We start from the raw sequence: 21,897 nt of genomic DNA, 5'->3' as shown, positions 1-21,897 counted from the left end.
TAAAGACTTTTTTCCAAAAAAAAGAAAGAAATAAAGAAAGGTAGGCCTGCTTCCTATGGCTTCAGAAAACCTACATTATCTTTTGCTCAGTGCAAACAATAGTAGAGTTTAGAAATTATGTTTGGGGGATGGTTTACGAATAGCTTTAAGTTTGACAGTAATAAGTAGGAAAATCCTAGTTCAGTGTACAAGAACTTCCTACTTCTTCCTGAATCTTAGCTGCAGTGAGCCATACTTTGAACCTTAGCTAAAAGAAACATAATTACTGAAAGAAGCAGAGTATCTGTTACAGTTGTTTTTCTGTTTTACTATCAAAGGAAGCACAGATGTGCTTAAATTTCTCCTCAGGATAAGGAAACTTCATTAAACATACACATTGGGAACACTTTAAAAGAGCAGGTGATATACTAATAAATCAGGGCAGCATTGGTTTGAAAACCTTCTTTGTAATTGCATTCAAGAACAATTCAGCACTAGCAGATACGGAGATGAGCACTACAAGAAGCAATGACACTGTTTAAAGGACACAGTCTTCTGACACAACTCCACACAATGTATTCCTCTCTTAACAAATAATATCATAAAAAGATTGCAGCAAGTGGGAACAAATTAATAACCCATCATAAAAAAGTCAGATACTAAGATTTTCAAAAACGCCCAATTTTGGATGTGATAATTAAGACGTACCAAAATTAAGACATCTTCAGAGAAGCCTGATTTAAAAAAGATTGGCAAATACACACTTTTTTGAAATTAGGCATTTCCATGTGATTTTATCCTGAACACAGAAGAACAAACAGGTTTCGAAAACCCTTCCCAGTACTTTCTATAGAGAGTTCTGCACAAAACTGGCAGTGAAGTCCCCTGATTTGTTTCTGATTTTCCTGTAGAGCCACTGAACGGCTTTGATCTCTGACAATATTATCTCCGTGTCAGTTCCAAATCTGAGAAAGAAGGATAACGGGGTTTCCTCACCTCGCTGCAAGGTCATGGAACAGCCATCAGCTGCATTTAGCAAACTCTGGTGCCTTTCAAGGAAAGGTGATGAGGTAGAACAAGGGTTCATTCTGTGTTACCGTTTTATATACTAGCATACAATTCAGCCATAGCCAATATACCACAGTAGGAAGAAATCCGTATGAAAATATCAACAGTAAAATTATTAAAAATTTCCCTTTTCTCTATCTTCTAGAAAGAGAAAATGCAACAGAACAAAAATACATCTTTATCCATTTGAAACAGTCTTTAGAAACCGCTTAGCAATAAAGGCATCACACAAAAGAACAAAGAATTGCTGTCAGGGAAGCACCAGCATTCAAGGACTGTCAGAGTTTCAGGGAGTCAGCGTGCCTTTGTCCTTATCCGGTGCTGCCAGTGAGCTGCTGTGCAAACTTACACTAGTCATTTTCCTCTCTTCATGCTTTAGTTTTTTCTGTCTATAAAATGGCGACAAAGTACTTTACATAACAAATACCACTGAGATCTAAGGACAAAAAATACCCACAAAACAGATTCCCTGTTATTATTTCAAAAATAATCTATTGTTTGCATCCCTGTGTCTGTTTATCTTCATTTAGGGGCTCTGTATAATATTTGATGTCATACTATATTGAATGAAGGTTACATAGAGATGGCTACTGCATTTATGATCAATAGAAAATTGCAATTTTTTTCTCCCAACCAATTCCTTCCAATGATCCAGCAAAACACATCAATAAAAAGCTCTGAATTGACGCTGTTTCCCTATTTCATGCCCTGTTTAAGTTCCCTGGGGATGACAGATTAATTTAATTAGTTTTATTGAACTGCCTAGTTGCTTTTATTGGCAAATCCACTCATACGAGGAAGGCTGCAAATTTCTCTTGGGGTTAGCATTGTCCTACTGGTCCATTTTTAAAATTAAAGTGAATTTCCTGTCATTTCTTGTATAGTTTTCTGCTGTGCTTTCTGCTGCTAGGCTCACATTTGTAAAGTGCCTTCACAGACACTTATGTAGAAAGTTTAAAGTTGTTGTTTTTCCTAAACATGGTTAACGAAAAAAGGAAGCAGACAGCTACTGTCAAATGGACTGTGAACTAAATACATCACCCAGCCTTCACTGGGGAATTAAATTAATCAGCTCACAGCAACGCAGGCTATGGCTCTTGCATGCCACCTGGAAGCAGGGAAGTGGTCAGTCACTGTCTGACTTCCCCTGCTTGCCAGCCTGCTGGGCACAAAAGCATCACAACAACAGCCCTGAAGCTACGAAATACACATCCACCGTTCAGTTTACTTAAAGAGGCGTCTGACCATGGTCCTAAGGCCCCAACTCAGTGCCAGACGCTATGAGGTATTGGAAGTTCAGCACACTAAGCAGCTGGAATGGACACACTGAATCCCAGTGGCTAAATGCCCAGCACCATGGAAAAACTCTGAACCTAAACTTGGATTTGGGTAAGAATTTTGTTCCTGGAAGCATTTCTCTGTGCAGCTGACTGACTTCAGGATCCCATATTTTTAGAAGTGGGAGAGGAGTAATTGCTTGGGTCAATTTTTTTTTCTTCTGTATTTCCTGTAGAAGGTCAAAGGAGATATTTCATGCTCCAGTGAATTTCCCAGTCTTCCTCTGAATTTAGAAAAACAAGCAGATGCTGCCCTCTCATTTTGGACCTCATAGTTCTCTCCAATAGATTTCAAATGCTTTTTCTAAGATTTGAAAGAGCTTCCTTGCTCCTGTGGCCATTTTTAAAAAGTGGGGATTGGTTCTATTTCTATTTCAAATGGATTTGGTGCCCAAAGCGGCTCTAGTAAGTGTTTAGTACTGAAGAGATCACTCATTGATCACATCTATACAAATCTGTGTCATCAATTTCCTTGTAAATCTAACTCTTCTGAGGCTTCTTAGGGCTCACAGGACCAACGTGTCAACAGACAAACCCAGCTGCACAGTCGAGATGTCACTTTTCAGATTTTTTCTTTTGACTTATACAGCATAGGAGAGTTGTACAACCTTACAGTAAATGCCAGTCATCTGTTTTATTATCAGATTGAAAATTATATTACAAAAAGTTTGCCAGCCCTTTCACTTACCTATGCATCTTGTTAATATTATCCTTTCAACAAAAAACACACTTTAGATGTTGTGCATAGGAAAACTAGGGAACGTACTAGAATTTTAACCTAAGCCTCAAGTGTCCATCCACTACAGGATCAATAAAAATGATTAAAATCCTTACCAATTATGTACGGAACGCTGCCATATTTTTTAAATATTATGCATTTAAAACATATAGGCCATTTTCAGTTGGAGTATAAATGCTTTTGGTTTAAGACTCAGTTTTAAAATGTCATTTAAGTAAGTTTATTCACATCCTGTCATTAACAGATCTCGAAGAAGTGAGGTAAAAGCCTTACTATAAGATCTACCCATCAATAAGTCTATCATTCTGTCACAGCAACAAGCACACTTTAAAACAAGTAGACTCAAAGTAGTTACTTTTATAGGAATAACAAAGTCAAGATGATTAAATTTTTACATCAAAGATATGGTTTTACGGTTCAACTACGTTATAATGTATCTGTGTGCTACTTAAACCACATACATATCACTAAATAAATTACAGAGATTTTTGAAATACCTTGTCACCAAATGTTGTTCTACCTGAGCTAAAAGAACATTCTCCTAACTAACACAAGGAAGAACAGGATCTCCATTTGTACTCTATAGAGTAGCCAAAGGTAATGTCACACATTCAGATATACAGAGATAACATTACAAAAATGACATTTGCTTTAATAAGATATTAGCAATCCTTAAAAAGCCTATAAATTCAGGGATATAAAAATGCATTGAAACTCATTTTCCCATATTTACAAAAATGGGAATGTTCTGTCAGTAAAAGATCTTAATGTGCTCACAGGGGGATACTCCAGACTAACGTTCATAGTCTCAAACGGTTCTTTCTAGATATCCCAGAATAGTCAATGATGCTTATTTTTTTAAGCTCAAAGTACGTATTCTTTTCAATTTCACTCTGTGATTTTAACAAATGAAGAAAAATTAAACATTGGTTTGGAAAGCAGCTTCCTATGAGATGCTTACCAGAACAATGGAGAAACTCCTGGTGCAAAAATACCCTTGCAATCCCTAATGAGGGAGCTAGTACACATTCACGCACAAGTAAAAATCACCTTATATAAACATTGTAGCCTGTGAAATCAGTGGGTTCTAGTTAGTTACATGTGTTTCTTCTGTTTCCAGTGCTATAAACAGCCAAAAATCTTATCAGATGGTGATGATGTTCAAGGAATTATTTTAAAGAGCTCATAAATGTTTATACACAAAACTGAATAGACTAGTTGGTTATCTGTGCATATGAAAAGGTATCTCCATATCTAATTATGCACAATTGCGAATTCTAACACTAATGCCCATTGTGCAAAGATGTACTCCGTGGTTCTACACCGTTATCAGGTCAAATTCAAGGTAATCTGGAAAAGGTCAGCTTTTACCTTTTTTTCCTTAATAGACTGACAGTAACCACAAATCTATCCCAACAGTAGAGAGCTGAACTCATGACATGAAAGTGAAAAGTTCTGGAGCCTATCAACAGATAGTCTTATTAAGATATCACAGTTGTTTTTTAAAATTATTTTTGTTGGAAGTCAAAGGACTATTCTTCAAATGCAAACTACAAAAACTAAGACTGTGATATTTTTAAAAGTATTTTTGCACTGTTTTGATGCTAAAATGCCTTGTGCTTTAAGTGGAATTTTTGCCGGTCATTAGTTTATAATGCAAGCCAGCACCTTTAGGTATTTTTAAAGGAAAATGAAGATGGGAGGAAAACAACCGGAATTGTTTTGTTTATATCAGTAGAGAAAAGTGCATTTCTAAGCATTTAATTCAGCTAAAACTCCACCTTTTATACACACGCTTGGTGGCAAATGCTGTAGTGACTATCGAAGTGATAGAACTACATGCTGAGGCTTTTTGCAAGTTGCATCATGATGTGCAGCATGCTTTCAAGATAGAAGCTCTCCCCAGTGTATCAATCATACATAAAGAAGACTAGAACCTAATTTTCAATCCTCTTATCTCATCCCCTAGTGCCTCCCTTTTCTATTTTTTATTAGGAGTAGAGACAGAAGGCTGCCATAAGATTATTTCTATGGCAGCTTCCACTCCCCCATTGGTTTTCTGCTCAGTGCCTGTGACTGACACTTAGTTCTGCCTGAAGGACAAGGACAGGACAGACTTCTGAGTGCCAATCAATGGAGCGTGCTGCATCATGTAATTGGAAAATACAGTGCTTCTGGAATAAGATGAGGATATCATTCTCAGTACAAAGCTGCGGTCAAGAGAATTATAACTGAGTGATATGTAACTTGCATTCATTTTTATGGCATCTGCCTTAAAGCGGCTAGCAAAAATGAACCTGAGCTATAGAATTTGGGTACTGATCTGAACTTCTTGTAATGCAGCAATGCTCACGTCAGCGTTAAGCCCCACCTCTAACGCTTTCATTTCATGTGCAAAGCGTGAGACCTTTTCAGCCTAATCACCGTAACGTGATGTCCCTTCATCCACGTTATCCGCAGAGTTAGCTTGGTGCGTACCACAGCATAGCACGGTAGCCCAGTGTTAACAAACCAATGAAAGTATCTCAACTGCACAACCCTAACCTTAGGCCGTGTACTTGTACTGCTATGCACGTTTGCTACGCTCTTCCACTTTCATGGATGCTTCCTTAGAAGAATGCTGTGAGATTTAGTTAGGGAGAGCCCAACTTATCCTTCCAGATAGACCACAATGCTCCACTCTCCTAAACCGAGCAAAATGTGGATCACAAGGATTCATAATCTGCTATGCTAACCAGCTCTAGAGCCATACCTTAGCAGTCCGTTAAGCAAATTAAGGAAAATTCTTGTTAGGGATTCCACTGCTGATAGGAAAAGCAAAGACGTGAGAAGGATTTGCCTAAGGTCACAGAGCAAGTGAGCAGCAGAATGGCACTAAATAGCATTACTCCTTTTTTTACTTTCCCCTCTTTCTGCAATTTCTAATGGTATATTCTGGAAGTTACATACCTTTCAAAAGGAAAGTGAACGTATTTAGAAACTCTTCATACGACTGCTCATGGCTATTAATAAATTGATCAAGGATGCTGTTGTTTAGTAGTTGTTCTTCCATGATCCACAACCTTGATAGTCAAACAGGTGTATCTGCTTTACCAGGCTTCTTCTGCAACAAAAGAGACATATATTTCTGTAGGCAGAAAACAAAGCAACTGAAGAGCGCCTAGCTCACACAGATGAGCATCAGAATGTGCAGATTTTTCTTCTCTCCTTGTGAAGGCCTGATCACTCTCATTGGGAGCTTACACAACAACTCCCCCCAGATACAAGGGAACATAGTTATTTTAAATGTAAAGGGAGAGACTGGCAGCACGTTTGACTTAAATTTATGTTCTCGGGTAGTATGTGGCCCACAGAAGTGCCAGCCTCTCTCAGCAGTGTTCCCTCTCCCTCATTTTAAGTTGTCCAGTTTTACAGCCTGTCAAACCCCTGCCTTCTTTGCCGAAACAGTGAGACCACTCACCAACATGTTTGATTTTATGACTGGGACACCTGTACATGGGATAGAGGGTAGGACGGAATGAGGCAGTCACAGAGGAAGGGCTGGATCCCATCTTGCGAAGGGAATAAATACTGGGAGCTGAAGGAACACCGTGGATGCTTTTCTTCACTTGAGAGCTCCACTTTTAAGTCAGTCAGCAGCAGCTTTCCAGTTGATCTTAATTACTTCAGCAGACTATAAGGGAAGTAATGGCCCTGAAACAGCTGTCAGTGAAGTATGCTGAAGTTAACATTGCCCAACGCTTGTAAAAGCTGTGTAAAGGCTGTTGTTAGCACTGTTAAATACTTAATAATACTACTGATTTTTGATATATGTAGGACCAGGCTACTGGAAGTAGAAAACCCCAGCCAGGGCATGGACACACGTAACTGGCAGATTATTAAAACACAAGAGTCTCTCACACAGTGGTAGATTAACTAAAAATAGGTAAACGATCAGTTTGCACACATTAATTGTGATAAAGGTGCAAGAGTACATTATACACTTAGTTGCTTTTCATGTGGCCCCATGTTTCTTGCCTTGATTTACCATAGCACTAAAAAGTGTCTTTTGGGAATGAAAGCTTAATTCTTCAGCAAAACTTCAAATCAACTACACTAAGGGCGGGATGTCAACCTTATTTAAGAAGTTAAGTAAGATCGAACAAGAAATGTTCAGAGCCTAGCAGGAGAAGAAAGCATGATTTCTAATGTCAAACACTAATTTTGTTGGATTGCCTGCTCATAAAGAAGGCTAATGTTCTGGGGATATAAAAACACATGCACACACACATGACCTAATGTTTAAAAATTTTTTTAATGTTTTACCAAAAATAAGCCAGTATTAATCTCTCTGTGGACTCACCAAGCAAAATATCATTTACCAGACACTCAGAGTGGTTTATGCAAATTATGGTGGTTTCAGAGGGAAACAATGCCCTTCTGTTCCTCATTATTGCTCAGTTATTACAGTCATTGTTTGAGGTAAATTTCATTATATGAATGACTGTGGTGATTTGTAAAGCCACTGTCAAAGAAATAATAAATATACATATATTTAACAAAGAATAATGGTAATAATAACCTTTTGTTTTTTCTTTGGCACCTGGCATGTAGGACGTCCAAGTTTTTTATAAACACTAGTGAAATAAACACCACAACAGTCCTGTGAAGAAGAGCAAAAAATATTATTCTCAATTATAAATGAGAAAACTGAGTCACAGAGAGTTTAAATGACTTAACAAATCAGAGGAAGGCTGGCACTACTGCTTAGATTCCTCTGCTCTAAAATGTTCTAGTAATCTAGGAAACTGATAAGCAGTTTGGGGGAATATTTGCATCATTAACCAAACACAACACCAGCTTTCTCAGTGAATGCTGTGTTTTACAGCCACCTGAACATCAATTTGAGATTAAACATCCAGATCAAGGTTTTAGCAAAATGCTACAGCTGAATTTTGACTTGGCTGTCCATCCTCTACTCTCTACAGAATTTGGGAAACTTCACTTCAGGTTTTAACATCCTCTTCTGGTTAAGCAGTAGGGGAGGAATAGTACAACAAGAGTTTGGATAAAACCCATGTTTTGACTCATTATGGTTAGCTAGGAAGTGCAGCGCTGAATTCAACTTGACAAAATGTAGCCAAACTACTTCTGTAAAATTCTGAACGTCAGCTTCATAAAAAAAGCAGTACCAGATGCCCTTAGAATATAATCTAATATTTAATATTTGAAATCTCATGATGTACTTTAAAGAGGAAGTTATCCCTAAAGGTTGTACACTAATATATTTCACAGAACCTACGTATTTCCCTCTGGCATGCACTTCAATATGTATGCGTTGAGAGAAACTTCACCAAAACAGTGCTGCTTTTTTAAAAAATAGTTGAGAAAATTCCCTGGATTTCCAAGCATGGGAAAAAATCACTTTCTCAAGACTGGCAGCTTTTTTGCCAAGGAATGGACCAAATTTTTATCCAAGTCAAAGCCCTATATCTCGAGTAGCTCCCCTATAGTCAATATAGTTACTGCAGGCTAGCACTAGTATATGAGATCTGCTATCAACTACTATGTCAAGGCGTTTATCTTGGTTAAGGATATAAAATAACATATAATCTATAGGCCACATTTCCTTATTTTTTTGTTGTGAAAAACACAAAGAACACATTGCCAGACATGAGTTCACTTAATTATTCATGCTCTGACATATCCTAAATTGGAAAACAGGGGAGGAAACCCTAACTGTCCTATTGGCATCCATCTGCTCATTTCATCACTGTTGCGACTGAAGAGGTGGTAGTCCAGCACAGATCTAACCTTCTCTTGCACTGCCATAAAGCTCTAATTTACCGCTGCAGAAATCAGGAGACCATGGATAGGAAGAACCAACTACATCCTAATAAAAGGTTAGGTTCTATCAAAAAAAGACCCATTTACTCATTCAATGGAAAGGCGAGATGGAGAGCTAGAACTATCTGTCCCAGCTATTTTCAATTACTTTGAAAAACCGTAGGGTGCTATTTTGTCAGTCTAGATGACAGCAAGCACAGAGGTTGGTATTTGGAGAATATCCACTATTCCTGAAACTGAACATACGGTTAGGCTGGATGGTACTAGAGATGCGTTCAGAAACTTGTCTCAGCCTATCAAGGTTTTTGCATTTTTCATTTTCATTCCAACTTGATTTTCTGCTATTTCCCATCTACTGTATTCCTGAGTCTCTCTTAAACGAACATCATACTGTATGAGCTGCAGAGAAGGTTTGTGACATGAACAACTGAAACCAGGCTAAACAGAAGACTCTCACCTTTGCTAGGGAGCTCCGCAAAAATAAAAGGCTACAGCAATCATCTAGTTCACAGTATCAAGGCAATGACTTCTTTGAACTTTCATAAAAAAGAAAACAATCCATGTTCTTTTAATTTACAAGAATGGATTAGAATCACCCATAAGCTATGAACTGCACACAGCCATACCTCTCACAACGAAATGTCTGTGTTGTCCTGCGAGGGAGTAACTACCGCTGAAATCAAGAATTTACCTTCTTTCTCCCAAGAGGCATCAAAGTAACTCAGAGGTTTCAAGGAAAGTAAGGCAGGGATACCTGATACTTTCCCTGTGTTGGCTCTGAAGTTTTAGAGTCAAATACGAGTAAAGGAAGCGTTCAAGGAGCAACTATACTTTCTTCTTTTTGCGTTTACATCCTGCTCATCCATCCAAATTACTGTAATGAGGTTTCCTGAGGTGATTATTCATTAAGCTTTGCTGATCATCAGCAGATTGTGCAAAATCAATTTTATTGCCCAAAATGCAGCCATCTTCCCAGCAGTTTAAGCCAAACCAGAAATCTCTGCACTGAATCACAGAGGCAAGTCAACTGAGTATTAGCATGATTTCAATTACATAGTTATTAATTCTATTAAGCAATGAAAAATGTGGCGGAACATCGGCTTCCCGTTTACAGCAACTATACCTGTCACAACCACTTTTTTCAAGTGAGTCTTTAATACCTCAGATCTAACTAATACCTCATAAAAGCAGCCCTACTCTTACAACCCACAATATCGAACTAGCAACAAACATTTCTTTAACACCTCTCATCCATAAAGTTTTTACCCTTGGATCTGAACCAGAAATACCTTGATTGTAGGGGTCTTTTGGCCTGGCTAGTTCAGCAGCATAAAAGAAAGCAAGCTATGGCCAGTGATGCGGAGGCTGGGTAAAGGCAATGCAGAAATGACCTCTGCAGGTTGACCACTTGTGTAGTTAGGCAATACAGCATGGGTATAGGCAAGTCTTAAGTACGCAGTAAGTTCTCAAGGGGGCAGTACAGAACCATCCCCCTCCAAGGATGATGAGAAAGCAGACTGTGATTCAGGACGTTACAGTTGCCTCCCCAGCCCTGTCCAAGAGCTACGTAACAGCTCTCATACAAATAGCATCCCAATCTGCCCACCAGAGAGCAGTACAAAAAAGATCATCCCGTTTATCATTTGACAGTAATATATACACCCATGTATTTGTCTATAACTTGCTCAAGGAGGCTGGTTTAATACACAAATGCAGCAGTACAAGTGAGTGTCTTAGGTCCTACATTGTTATCAACTAATGTAAACTCAGTTGAAGAGCAGGGATTAGTGTTTCTGGAGGAAAAGTATCTGACTTCTATCCCTGGTTGTCTTACTAATGTTTAACATATTAAAGAGTCAAGGAAACTCTAGAGGAGTATTTTCTACAATATTACAATAACAACAAAAATGAAGTAGCACCATACTTTTGTGTTAAAGGAGTAAGCTTACATCAGAAGTTTGTGGAGTCAGAATCCTTTTAAGCCTATCTAAGTGCCGGCTGCTCCTGAAAAAGGCAGCACAACCCTCTTTCCCTCTCCATCCCCTGGCAACTAACTCCCCTCCCTTGCGCCAGACAAAATAACAACCCATCTGAAAAGTGAAACTAAACTGAGCAAATATGTATGTCCTGTTTTAAATACATGTGTTTTCTGATCTGCTGTATAGCCACAAGATCACAAGTGCCTGCACAAGGGGACAGTGGGAGCACACAGTGGTAGCAAGGGAAAGATGCAGGATTGCTCTTTTTGGCAGCAGGTCATATCTGCTTATGCAACTGTGAAAGCAGATCTTCATCAGACGCACTGCTCATAAATGGCCCAGAAAGCCGTGCTTCCTCCACATTAGCAAAAGCAGCTGTTACCAGGGCACACGTACCTGCGCTATCGCTACAGCTGCTACCGTGCAGCTCTTCAGCCACCATGGAGAAAAGAGGTATACAAAGCTGGAACTCAAACTAAGTGGAAGCCTGTGTTTAGTAAAAGTTTTTATTCGAGTACGGACTGTGATTGCGTATCTTAACAAACATCCCAGGATGGCACTTTGGAAATGGACCGAGTAAAAGGAGCGAGCCAGGGAGTTCCTGACTGCCTTGAGCAAGGAGTAAACATCCCCTATGGGACAGCACAGAAAGTGGCACCTTCTAGCAGGCAGGTAGCTCTCTTTCCTGGCATCACTCCGACTTGTTGCCCTGACACCTGCAAAGCTACAGCTGCAAAAGCAAAGGCCCCCTGCTCTACAATCCTGCCCTACTTCTCTCCCTTTTCTTCCCCCCTACCCACCACCTGCAACTTGACATCAGCTCCTAGAGCTAACCTTGCAGTAGAAAGCTCTGGTTATGAGCAGGTGCAGGTCAACTTAACCAAGGGAACAAAGTAAAATAAAGATGTTTCAATTACAAAGGACAAAAACTTTCAAGCAGCTTTTTCTTGCAGCATCCCTTAATTCAATGTGATCTGCAACAGCTAAAGGCCTAATTCTAATCCTGTTTAAATCAACTGGATGTTTGCCACTGCCTTCAGCAGGAGCAGGTCTTAAGGGCACACACTTAATGCATCAGCAATTTGCTTGAATAGGAGCTGCATCTGCTTATATAAGTGCATTATTGAGCCTCAAAGCTGACCTTTGTGATGGTCAAAAATTTGTGCCTTTCATACCCAACTAGCATGGGCTTTTAAGGGAGATATCGAAGAGCTTTAATTGCAAGCAAGCACATTGATCCTATTTGATTTCAGTGCTATTATCTCAGACCTGTGCATGATCCGACAGTTGTTTTTTGTGAATTTCCAATTGCTTCAAGAGTACTGCTCACTTTAAAGACCACCTGGAGGCCTATGACAAGGGTGACATTTCCTGTGCACCAAACACTGTTCTGAAACACAGTAGCCACTGTCCCCTGGAGTGTGATCTTCCTGGATTTTACAGTCAAAGCACAGCTGGATTTCATCAGCCATTTTAGATGAGGCCTCCAAATAAAACCAGTCACTCACATGTTAAATACTGTATTCTGATGTTTTTAGATGAGACAGAAAATTGAAGACTCTAGGACACCAGACTCCCTGCGCCATTCCTTCACAGGTTTCAGCCCATGGGTCTTGGCTAAATTGCCAGCCGAGCATTTGCGTTCTGGCTGGCTAAACTTACGCAAACAAATAAGATGGCCTTCCCTTTCTCTGCCTAACTGGACTGCATTACTACAATCCGCTGTGAGCCAGCTAAGTTCCATCTCAGAGATGACTGTGCTTTACTGGCAGAAAATATGCTGAAAAGCCTGGAAATATCTGAATGCAATTTGTCATGATTTGGAATGAAGAAGATGTAAACCACATATTATTTTTAGTAATTAACTGTAGAAGAAAATCGAGTGAAACAAAGCATTTCCATGACAGTGAGCAATCTGTTGGAAACAGACTACCTATGTCAATGTTATTAAAATAGAATGTGTAAAGTAGAAGTCTATTTATACGTTTTTGCATGGGTTCGCTGCCAAATAAATTCAGGATGCAAATCCTAGTTGTTATTGCTATAAACTGGACAGTTCTGAACATGATTTTTCTGCCTTGTAGCTACGTTATTCCAAAGCTACTTGCTGCAGCTCCTCCAAAGCACTTTGTCACTGACAGTTAGAGAAGACCAGCTTGGACAAAGCGTTTCCTTATCCAAAACTGACATGCTGTTGCCAACGAACTTTAATTTCTCTGTCCTCTCATCCAAAGTAATTGGAAAAAGAATTTCGAAAGATAAGACATGTCAACTGGCAGAGGAAGAATAAAACAAATATAAAATACTAAATGAGACACAAGGGGGGAGAAATTTTTCTTTTAAACGTTTCTGTGTCTTCTGCCAGTAGATCCTTTGATCATACACTCTAACAAGGATCAGGCTATGTCAAGCACTTGGATAGGAAGCTGTCAAATATCATTTAGGGACTACCAGAAATAGAAATAAACCTGATGTGAACACCCTTAAAATTGGTGGAAGTTAAGTTCTTTAGCTCTGAACCCTGCAATAGAGTCTACTTTTATCCTTGTATCAGTAATAAAGTAATAGGCCCATATGAACGTTACAGGACACAGTGCCTTGGAGCTATTGTATTTCAGATGAGACACATCACCACATCCAATCTACATTACCGTTTTTAAAGGTCTCAAGACAATTTTCACAAACATTCGGTATGTTTACTTTCCTTTACAATCAAATTCCATTTCAAGATCTTCCTATTTATATTCTCACTGCTGTTTCAAATGGGAGATGAGATCTTCCTAAAATACTATGTAGCAGATGTTGTAATTCAGGGGTAGGTGAAGTAAGGCCAGGACACCAAAACCAGGGAGCTATGAAGAGCAAGTTGTTTTCCAGCTTCTTCCATTGATTTGCTATGCTATGTTATGCAAGTGAATTATCCTCTGTGCCCTGCACTGCTAGCTGTTGAAAGGATATGTTCCCAGAGGACTTAAGAGTCTAATTATTTTTTGTTGGAAAAAAGCTCTGTGAAACTGATGAAAAATGCCACAGAAAGGTGCAAAGTATTACTATTCTTTTCAGGTCTGATCAGAAAGCCACTGAAGTAGAAAAAAAACATTTCTAATGACTTCAATGGACTTTGGATTAGACTTTTAGTCAGCCCTTACTCACTGGGTTGCATGCATTTGTCATTTCCTTTGCTCTGTTTCAAAGTCACAATCTACTTATCAGTGAGAATTTCTGGGGAAAGCAATACAGCAACCAGTACAGCATAGCTTTATTTTTCTTTACTAGATATTGGAGTTATTTTTTCTTTGAACTCAAAAATTACCTTAGGTTTTATTTTTATATTACAGTGGCACTGAAAAATTCCCCAAAAGCTCACGAGCTTGCTGAGTTTAGCAATGAGTAGAATTAAAATAAAAAGGAGTGCAAGCTGCAAACCATTTACAATCTAAGTAACAGGTATCTACTTTCACCCTGGTCTGGCTCTACCTCAAAGAGTTAAAGCTTCTAAAGCTGGTGGTGGGTTTCTTGTTATGCCTTCTGAAGACATGAGAGGAAAGGGGGAAAAAAAAACGGTCACAGCCAGTTAGCCACAGTAGACTGAGTTCTCAGGAGCACATCTGCAAATTAAGCAGATAGATTCCCCTCCATCGGGCTGCCTCTCTATGCCACAAGCCCCCTGTGCAGTCAGAGAAGATTCCTCAAAGTGCTCACATTTGAATCCCCATTACATAGAAAGATTTTGGAGGACGCAAAAACCCTCTATCAGCCAGGTACGTTTAACTTATTGTTTTGCTCAAAGCAAACTTGGTTGATAGTTAGCAAATGTTTTGAGAAATACTATATAAAAACTTACTTTCTTAACCCTCTTTGTGGAGGACTTCAAAGCTCTTTAGGTGTCTGGATAGGATTTTGATTGTGAAGAATTTGGGAGCTGCATTTGCTTTTCAGGGGTATGCTCCTGTCCTTTTGCAAAAGGAGACCCTGCAGAGCAATCAGAGAAAAAAATATGTATAATATTGCAAAATAACTTTAATTCCACAATGTGTTCATGCCAAGTCACAAGCAACTGCAGAGTGCTGACAGAATTTGATGGACAGCAGTGAGCATTTAGCAGCTAAGACTCCATGTTATCTTGCAATCCATTCTCTTAGAGTATCTAATCAGAGTTGTTAAAATACCGTATCTTTTTCTAACTGAAAGGTACTTTTGGTTTGCTAGAGTTCATAAGATCAAATCATATACTATATGGTAGCATTCTAGAAGCTGTGAAATTATTATGAATATGGTATTTTTTTAATGTCCACAAAATAAACACTAATACGAAAAGTCATATTAAACAACAAAATTGGTTATTCACTGTTCTCCTGTTTAAAATGCTTTTGTTACCTAGCCAAGGAATAGCCACAGCACATTGATGACCAGACAATCACTACATAGGATCAAAGAGAACAGTAAGTAGGAAACACACTTTAGGAATCACTCAGTGCCTAAACACAGGAATCTATGGACATTTTATAAACCCTAGATAGACTAGGACCTAGGACACAGGTCCTATGGGAGACTGCAGCCTTCCTTAGCAGCAGCTAGAAGACAAGAAGGCATATGAAATGACACTTGATGTTTAGGCACCCGCATCTATCCTTTGTTTCTAAAACCCATTCATCCCATAATTTGCAGCAAGCACTTATACAAAACAAAGACATATGAGCTGACATACTAGTAAGACAGTTTCTAAAATAATCCCCCTCACCCACAATTTTAAATATGTCCATCTGTTTCCATACTAATCACTACAGGACATTTCAAATCATGTTAGCTACTGCTTTTAGAAAGCACCTTCTCTCTTCATTTGCTCCTGTAAATAGATCTCCCATTAAAACTATCTAAATCTGAATTCCTTGTAATATATTTTTGCCATACAGACAACTGCTAAATAAAAAAAGCACTTGCGGGCTCCTAAGTTTAGTTTTTAAAAAATAAGGTAGAATGTTGGTTTCCTTCTCTCATTTAGCTTCTAACTCAGATCTCTACAGTTCACTTTTCAAATATAGGGGTTAGAAAATGTGTTCTTGTTAAAATGAATGCTGAGATTCTTACTAATTTGTATGATCCTTGGAAATCAGTCTTTGATAAAAACACCTAATATGATAAAGCATGACTCAGGTCACTGTAACTGGTAATTGTTTGTATAACTGCACTCCTCTCTATTTAGCCATCTTCATTTTGTGTAGTGTCTTTTGCCCTCTAGCTCGTGCTGCACCACAACAAAGTCACTTGTCTGTTTCTCTCCAGAGGCTTCTCCGTGTTTCCTTTTCCTTTCCTCATGTTCACAAGGACCATTTTCCATTTTCATGTAACATTCCTGAATTATCATCCTCTTTAATTCCAACACTTGGTAGGAAGTCTATCAATCCAAGTAAAATTTGAATATGGCGATTTGAAATGTGTCTGAAGATTCAGGGCCCACGCATGTGATTGAGCAACTCTGGTTGCTCAGAGGAGCTACCAGAAGTAGTTCCTTGCAAGTAGCTCTTGCCAAGGTGCAAGCACTGCCTATATATAAGCTCACTGAGGAAAACTCAAGCTGTTTTATGTCAAATTTGCAGTAGACTGAGAGTTGCATCTGATATAACTGTTAAACTGAACTACTGGATAGCTGTCACCAAAAGGGACGAAGCCTCTGTGTGCCTCCCTCCCATATACCCCAGCAGTAGGGCTAATCTGACCTTGCAGTGAGATGATTTTCAACCTAAAGCCACAGAAAACTCTAAATTTTTTGTTACAAGATTAGTTTTCTAACTCTTTAGCTCCCTGAAACCGCTCTGGGTCAGGTAAGTATGAGTGCTGTTGGAAGACAAGAGGTGGAGGACGGCATAGCCTAGGACCAGCCACACTGAGGGCGAACGCACCACAGCCAGCACGGGGCAACCTGGAAAGCCAAAATAGTCCAACCATGCGCCCAAGGAGTGACCCCTCTCACAGCATCTAGGAGAAATATTCTCTTAGTTATTGAACTGCTTGCTTATGTACAGCTCACAGAGCGTTAAGGGACGAGAAGAACAAAAGGAGTTAAGAGTGTTTATTTGACCGGTGCGTTTTGTGTGTCCATCTATCAATGTCCCTTTTAATCGCTGTCATCGCTCTTTCACCACTCGCTATCTACAAGGGTCTCTTCAGAGAGCGCAGGCTTCAGAACGGAGAACTGTCACTTTGTGACATCGGGGAGACCAAGACAACAGCCACACCTGAAGGTTCCCGCAGTATACGCAAGACTACAAGACGAATGCCAAACGCAGGCTCAAAGCACGGAAGGGCAGAGAGGGGCCCTGGGGCGGCAGCGCCCGCCCTAGCAGGGGCGGCTGGCAGCCAGGCCAGGGACGTGCTGCGTTGCCACACAGCTGCGACCGTCCCCGACAAATCGTCGTCTTTTCCTTGTAAACTCGCAAACTCGCCAGCCGCCGTGGCTGCTGGTCCGCCTGCGCGCTCCCTTCAGCTCCGCCAGCCGGCCACCTCTTCCCAGCCAGCCGCGGGGGAGGGGAAGCTGCCCGGCCGCGCCGCAGCCCAGAGCCCAAACCTGCGCAGCGCCGCTGCGGGCACCCCGCGCCTCCGGCACCTCAGCCCTTTGCCCGCTCGGGGGCCGGCGCCGGCGGCCGCCGCCCCCTGCCGCGGCCCCACTCACCGGGCCGCCGGCCCCCGCGCTCCGCGCTCGGCCTCCAGCGCCGGGCCCCGCCGCCCGCCGCGACTACCGCCCCCACAAGGCGCCGCGGCCGCCGTTTCCATGGAGCCGCCGCGGCCCGGCCTGCCGCGCCGCGCCGCGGCCCTGCCCTGCCCCGGCCGATAAACTCTTCGGAGGGCTGAGGGCAGCTTTGAGCGTTTGGGGTAGTTTCTGAAGGATGTCGTGTCTGGGACCGTGGCGGGGAATTCCTGCTTCTCGGGCGCGTCCCTCCTTTCCTGCGGCGCTCGGCGTGTCCGCTGGCGCGTCAGCGGCCAGGGGTCGCCCGCACGAAGTGGTTTTGTCGTGCACTTCCAACAAGCCGTTGGTTTTTTACCAAATTCCCCAGGCCTGAGGCACAATCCTTGCTTAATTTGTACCTTAAATTGTAGGCGACGCTCTCTTTTCAGGTCTCTACGTCTCTTAACAAAGCTTAATAAGTATCAGTGTTCCCATTTAAGAGAGAGGAGAACTGAGCGGCCGATTTGATACAACCTACTCAGGACGACGCAGCCAGTCTTCTGTAAATTTAAATTCTCTCGTAGCGTTTAAAGCGTGTTTCATGTGTTTCTTTTGCAGATACTGATCATAATATGACCCAGTCACCAGGTGTAATGTCACTGCAGATGGTATCAGCTATCAGTAACTCGTCCTTGATTCAGCCTGGCTTTTCTCTGCTGAATTTTGGTGGGCAGGTTTTCTTTTTTGGGCAGAAAGGATGGCCAAAGAGGTCCTGTCCCACTGGTGTTTTCCTCCTTGATATAAAACAGAATGAGCTCAAAATGAAACCTGCAATCTTCTCCAAAGATTCCTGTTATCTTCCCCCTCTCCGCTACCCTGCTATTTGCACTCTCAGAGGCAATGCAGAGTCCGATAAGTACCAGTATATCATTCATGGTGGGAAAACACCTAACAACGATCTTTCTGACAAGATTTACATTATGAGTCTCGTAAGCAAAAATAGCAAGAAAGCCACGTTTCAGTGCATTGAGAAAGATCTGGCCGGAGATGTCCCTGAAGCTAGATATGGACATACAATTAATGTAGTTCACAGCCGGGGAAAAAGCATGAGTGTTATTTTTGGAGGTAGATCATATATTCCTCTTGGACAAAGAACCACTGAAAAATGGAATAGTGTGGTTGACTGTTTGCCATCTGTGTTTCTGGTTGATTTCGAGTTTGGATGCTGTACGTCGTACATACTTCCAGAGCTTCAAGACGGACTTTCTTTCCATGTTTCAGTCGCCAGAAATGATACGATCTACATTTTGGGTGGTCACTCGCTTCAAAATAATATCAGGGCCCCCAGCTTATACAAGCTAAAAGTTGATCTGCCACTGGGCAGCCCAGCTGTGACTTGCACTGTCTTGCCGGGGGGGATATCTGTGTCAAGTGCTGTCGTGACTCAAATTGGTGATACGGAATTTGTCCTCGTTGGGGGCTATCAGTCTGACAACCAGAAAAGGCTAGTTTGTAACACCATAGTTTTAGAAGATAGCAAGATAGAGATTGTGGAAAGGGAGAGCCCACAATGGACACCAGATATTAAACATTGCAAGATGTGGTTTGGCTGTGATATGGGCAAAGGGTCTGTATTGCTGGGCATTCCAGGGGACAACAAACAGATGATCTCAGATGCAAACTACTTCTACATTTTGAGATGTAGAGGAGCAGAAGAGGACGAGGAGGAAGAACTGACAGCCCAAACTTGCAGTCAGGCATCTACTGAAGACCTGGGAGACTCCACTCCATTTGAAGATTCAGAAGAGTTTTGTTTTAGTGCTGAAGCCAATAGCTTTGATGTTGATGATACTGACACTTACAATGAAGATGATGAAGAAGATGAATCAGAAACGGGCTACTGGATCACCTGCTCTGCCAGTTGCAATGTTGACATTAACACCTGGGTCCCTTTCTATTCAACAGAACTCAACAAGCCTGCAATGATCCTGTGTTCCAGTGGGGATGGCCACTGGGTCCACGCACAATGTATGGATCTGTCAGAGAGCATGCTCCTGCGTCTCTCAGAAGCAAACGTCAAGTACTTCTGCAATGAGCATGTTGACCTTAATAAAGGGCTCCAAACTCCCAAGAAGGTGGGGCAACTGAGAAAACAACCCATGAAACCACTGCGCAAAAAGAAAGCCATGAAGTTAACACCAGTGAAGAAATCCTTTCTTCGGAGATTATTTGAATAGATTTACGTCACTGATTAATATTTGGCTGGGAGGAAGTGAAATCGCAGTCAAAGACAGCTAGTACTGGTTGCAGCAGAATGGGATATTAGGGCTCCTAGAGATCTTTTTAATCGATTTTAATTATTGTGATATTTCAGGTGAATTTCAAAGCTCAAGTATTTCTTTTATTTCTTATGTATATTTCAGTAACATCCAGATCTTAAAATGAAGATAGGAACCCCACTCATACAACGCATTGTGCAAGCAGGCAGCCAGATATTGATAACTTTGTGCTGCATCATCTTATGCTATTCCTCAGTTATCCCCAGTGAGTTTAAAGGAACTGCTTGTAGAGTAAGGCATTATCCCATGTTCTCACTGGTCTTAGTATCTGTCCATAAACAGCATCATAGTACCCATTTTAATTTTTTGTCTTAGTGAGTAGTTCTAGAATTATTGGGCCTAATTTATAACTGCATTACTCCACATTTATGTTGGTGCAATGAACTGAAATTAGAGTAATTATGCTAGTTTTCCACTAAAGTGATGGTTCAAGTCCCTGGTATCAGAAATAATGAAATACTCAGACACTGAGGCTCAGTTTTCTTAAGAGACTTCCATTATGGAAAGTTTACATATGGAGTGTTTAATTCTGGATAATTAATTTTTGATTTTCAGAGGTACTGAAAGGTTATGTGTCAGTGTTGGCTAGAGTTGTGGAATATATCATCTCATAACGAAAATCAAATTGCTATTTTAAACCGCTATGCTCAACAAATGCCTTGTGTTTGTTTTTTAAAAAAGTAGTAAGCTAATAAAGTTTATAATAAAAATGACTTTGCGTTTTTTTCACCTATTCATGAGATAAGTCAAATACTATAAATCCCAAAGTCTGTGAAAGGACAGCATATGTACTCGGGAACCCAGGTCTGATAAGGGGTCTGGCTTCACAGCTTCTCCATGCTGTGAATTCCCATTGACTTCAGAAGGAACTTTTATCATTTACTTCAGGTCCTCTGCTACACATTTTTTCCTCTGCTCCCCTAGGGTGACTGCAGAGTGTGAAAGTCTGAAAGTGTACGCTGTAGCTCAGAATGACTCACTGAGCTGGTGGGGCATTGTGAGGGGTGGAAACAAATGCAGCTGGCTGCTAAAAGCACAAGGAGAAGATTGGATTCAGAGTGAAAAGGACGTTGTCAAGGTTGAATAGCCCAAGAGTTTACTAACTTTTTTGCAGGTATCTTACTGGCTATTTGTAAACCCTCATCATCCTTGACTTTTTTGTTTTTTGTTTTTATTACTGTTCCAAACATCTTCTCAAAAACTCAATACCATTAGCTCCACATTTGTGAGCCTACGATAATAGCTCAGTATTCACAGTCCAGCTCTCGTGTTGGACCTCTGAATGAAAAAGAAAAACAGCAGGAGCAGCTATCAGCAGTCTGATCAGTACGTGCAGGCCCTGGGCAGCCACTCCTTTACAAACGGCACGTGCAGCTAAGTGTTCCTATCATCACAAACGTGTATGTGCACTACTGCCCTTAAAATATTCACAACACAAGTAAACACAGAGGAAAACAAATATCTACAGTACAAAGTTTCAGTTTCAAACCTTTTCATAGGCTGAGAAAGGTTATAGTTTGGGCAGAGCTTTTAAGTGGGAAGTAAATCATCCCAACTCCTCTCTCAACAGTTTTGTGTTGGTATAAATTCATGGATTGCAATGCCGGCTTCAATTTTCCTTTGTCATGCTACTGAATTTGAGCTCAGAGTCTAGTGCTTTATGTTTTTCCAAGGAACGAATGAAGATCACACCTATGTGAAGTCCCTTCAAAGTGGTGAAATTGGATAGTCAATATCCCCTTTTGAAGGTTAGTCATGGGTCTTACTCAGCTAAAGCACTATTAGCACAGACAAACAAAAGGATGGAAACGTTTTCCAAAGCAAAAGCTTGACACTGGGGTAGCAGAAGTGACATGCGATAATGTCCAGTGGCTCGCAGGCATTGGTGTCGTGGCTGCAATATCTTAAGACAATCCCTGAGTTTCCAGACTGAGGCTTGGAGCTCCAGCAGCTCCCTGAGTCACTA

The 21,897-nt window shown here is 40.8% G+C and overlaps 2 protein-coding genes across 11 annotated transcripts in view; one reads left to right on the top strand and one right to left on the bottom strand.

The window, feature by feature from the left end:
• IFTAP (intraflagellar transport associated protein) overlaps window positions 1-17,679 on the bottom strand; it is a 42,116-nt gene extending 24,437 nt beyond the window's left edge. For 2 of the 10 annotated variants that reach the window (XM_068945527.1, XM_068945532.1), the window contains exons 1-5: window positions 17,595-17,656; window positions 17,008-17,127; window positions 14,773-14,900; window positions 7,685-7,765; window positions 6,073-6,226 (exon numbers count right to left, since the gene is read on the bottom strand). In XM_068945527.1, coding sequence (XP_068801628.1) covers window positions 6,073-6,175 — 103 coding nt within the window. In that variant the 5' untranslated portion in view covers window positions 6,176-6,226; window positions 7,685-7,765; window positions 14,773-14,900; window positions 17,008-17,127; window positions 17,595-17,656. Of the gene's footprint in view, window positions 1-6,072; window positions 6,227-7,684; window positions 7,766-14,772; window positions 14,901-16,828; window positions 16,944-17,007; window positions 17,128-17,164; window positions 17,559-17,594 lie in introns of those variants that run through there. The other 8 variants (XM_068945524.1, XM_068945530.1, XM_068945526.1 and 5 more) reach the window with 7 other exon arrangements.
• RAG2 (recombination activating 2) lies at window positions 14,563-19,926 on the top strand. Its single transcript, XM_009688448.2, has 2 exons — window positions 14,563-14,689; window positions 18,211-19,926. The coding sequence occupies exon 2, from the start codon at window positions 18,225-18,227 to the stop codon at window positions 19,827-19,829; it is 1,605 nt and encodes a 534-aa protein (XP_009686743.1). The 5' UTR covers window positions 14,563-14,689; window positions 18,211-18,224; the 3' UTR covers window positions 19,830-19,926.
• The last annotated feature ends 1,971 nt before the right edge of the window (window positions 19,927-21,897 follow it).

The sequence above is a fragment of the Struthio camelus genome, chromosome 5, assembly GCF_040807025.1.
Source record: "Struthio camelus isolate bStrCam1 chromosome 5, bStrCam1.hap1, whole genome shotgun sequence".
NCBI lineage: Eukaryota > Metazoa > Chordata > Aves > Struthioniformes > Struthionidae > Struthio > Struthio camelus.
This window is presented reverse-complemented; position numbering and strand designations above follow the sequence as displayed.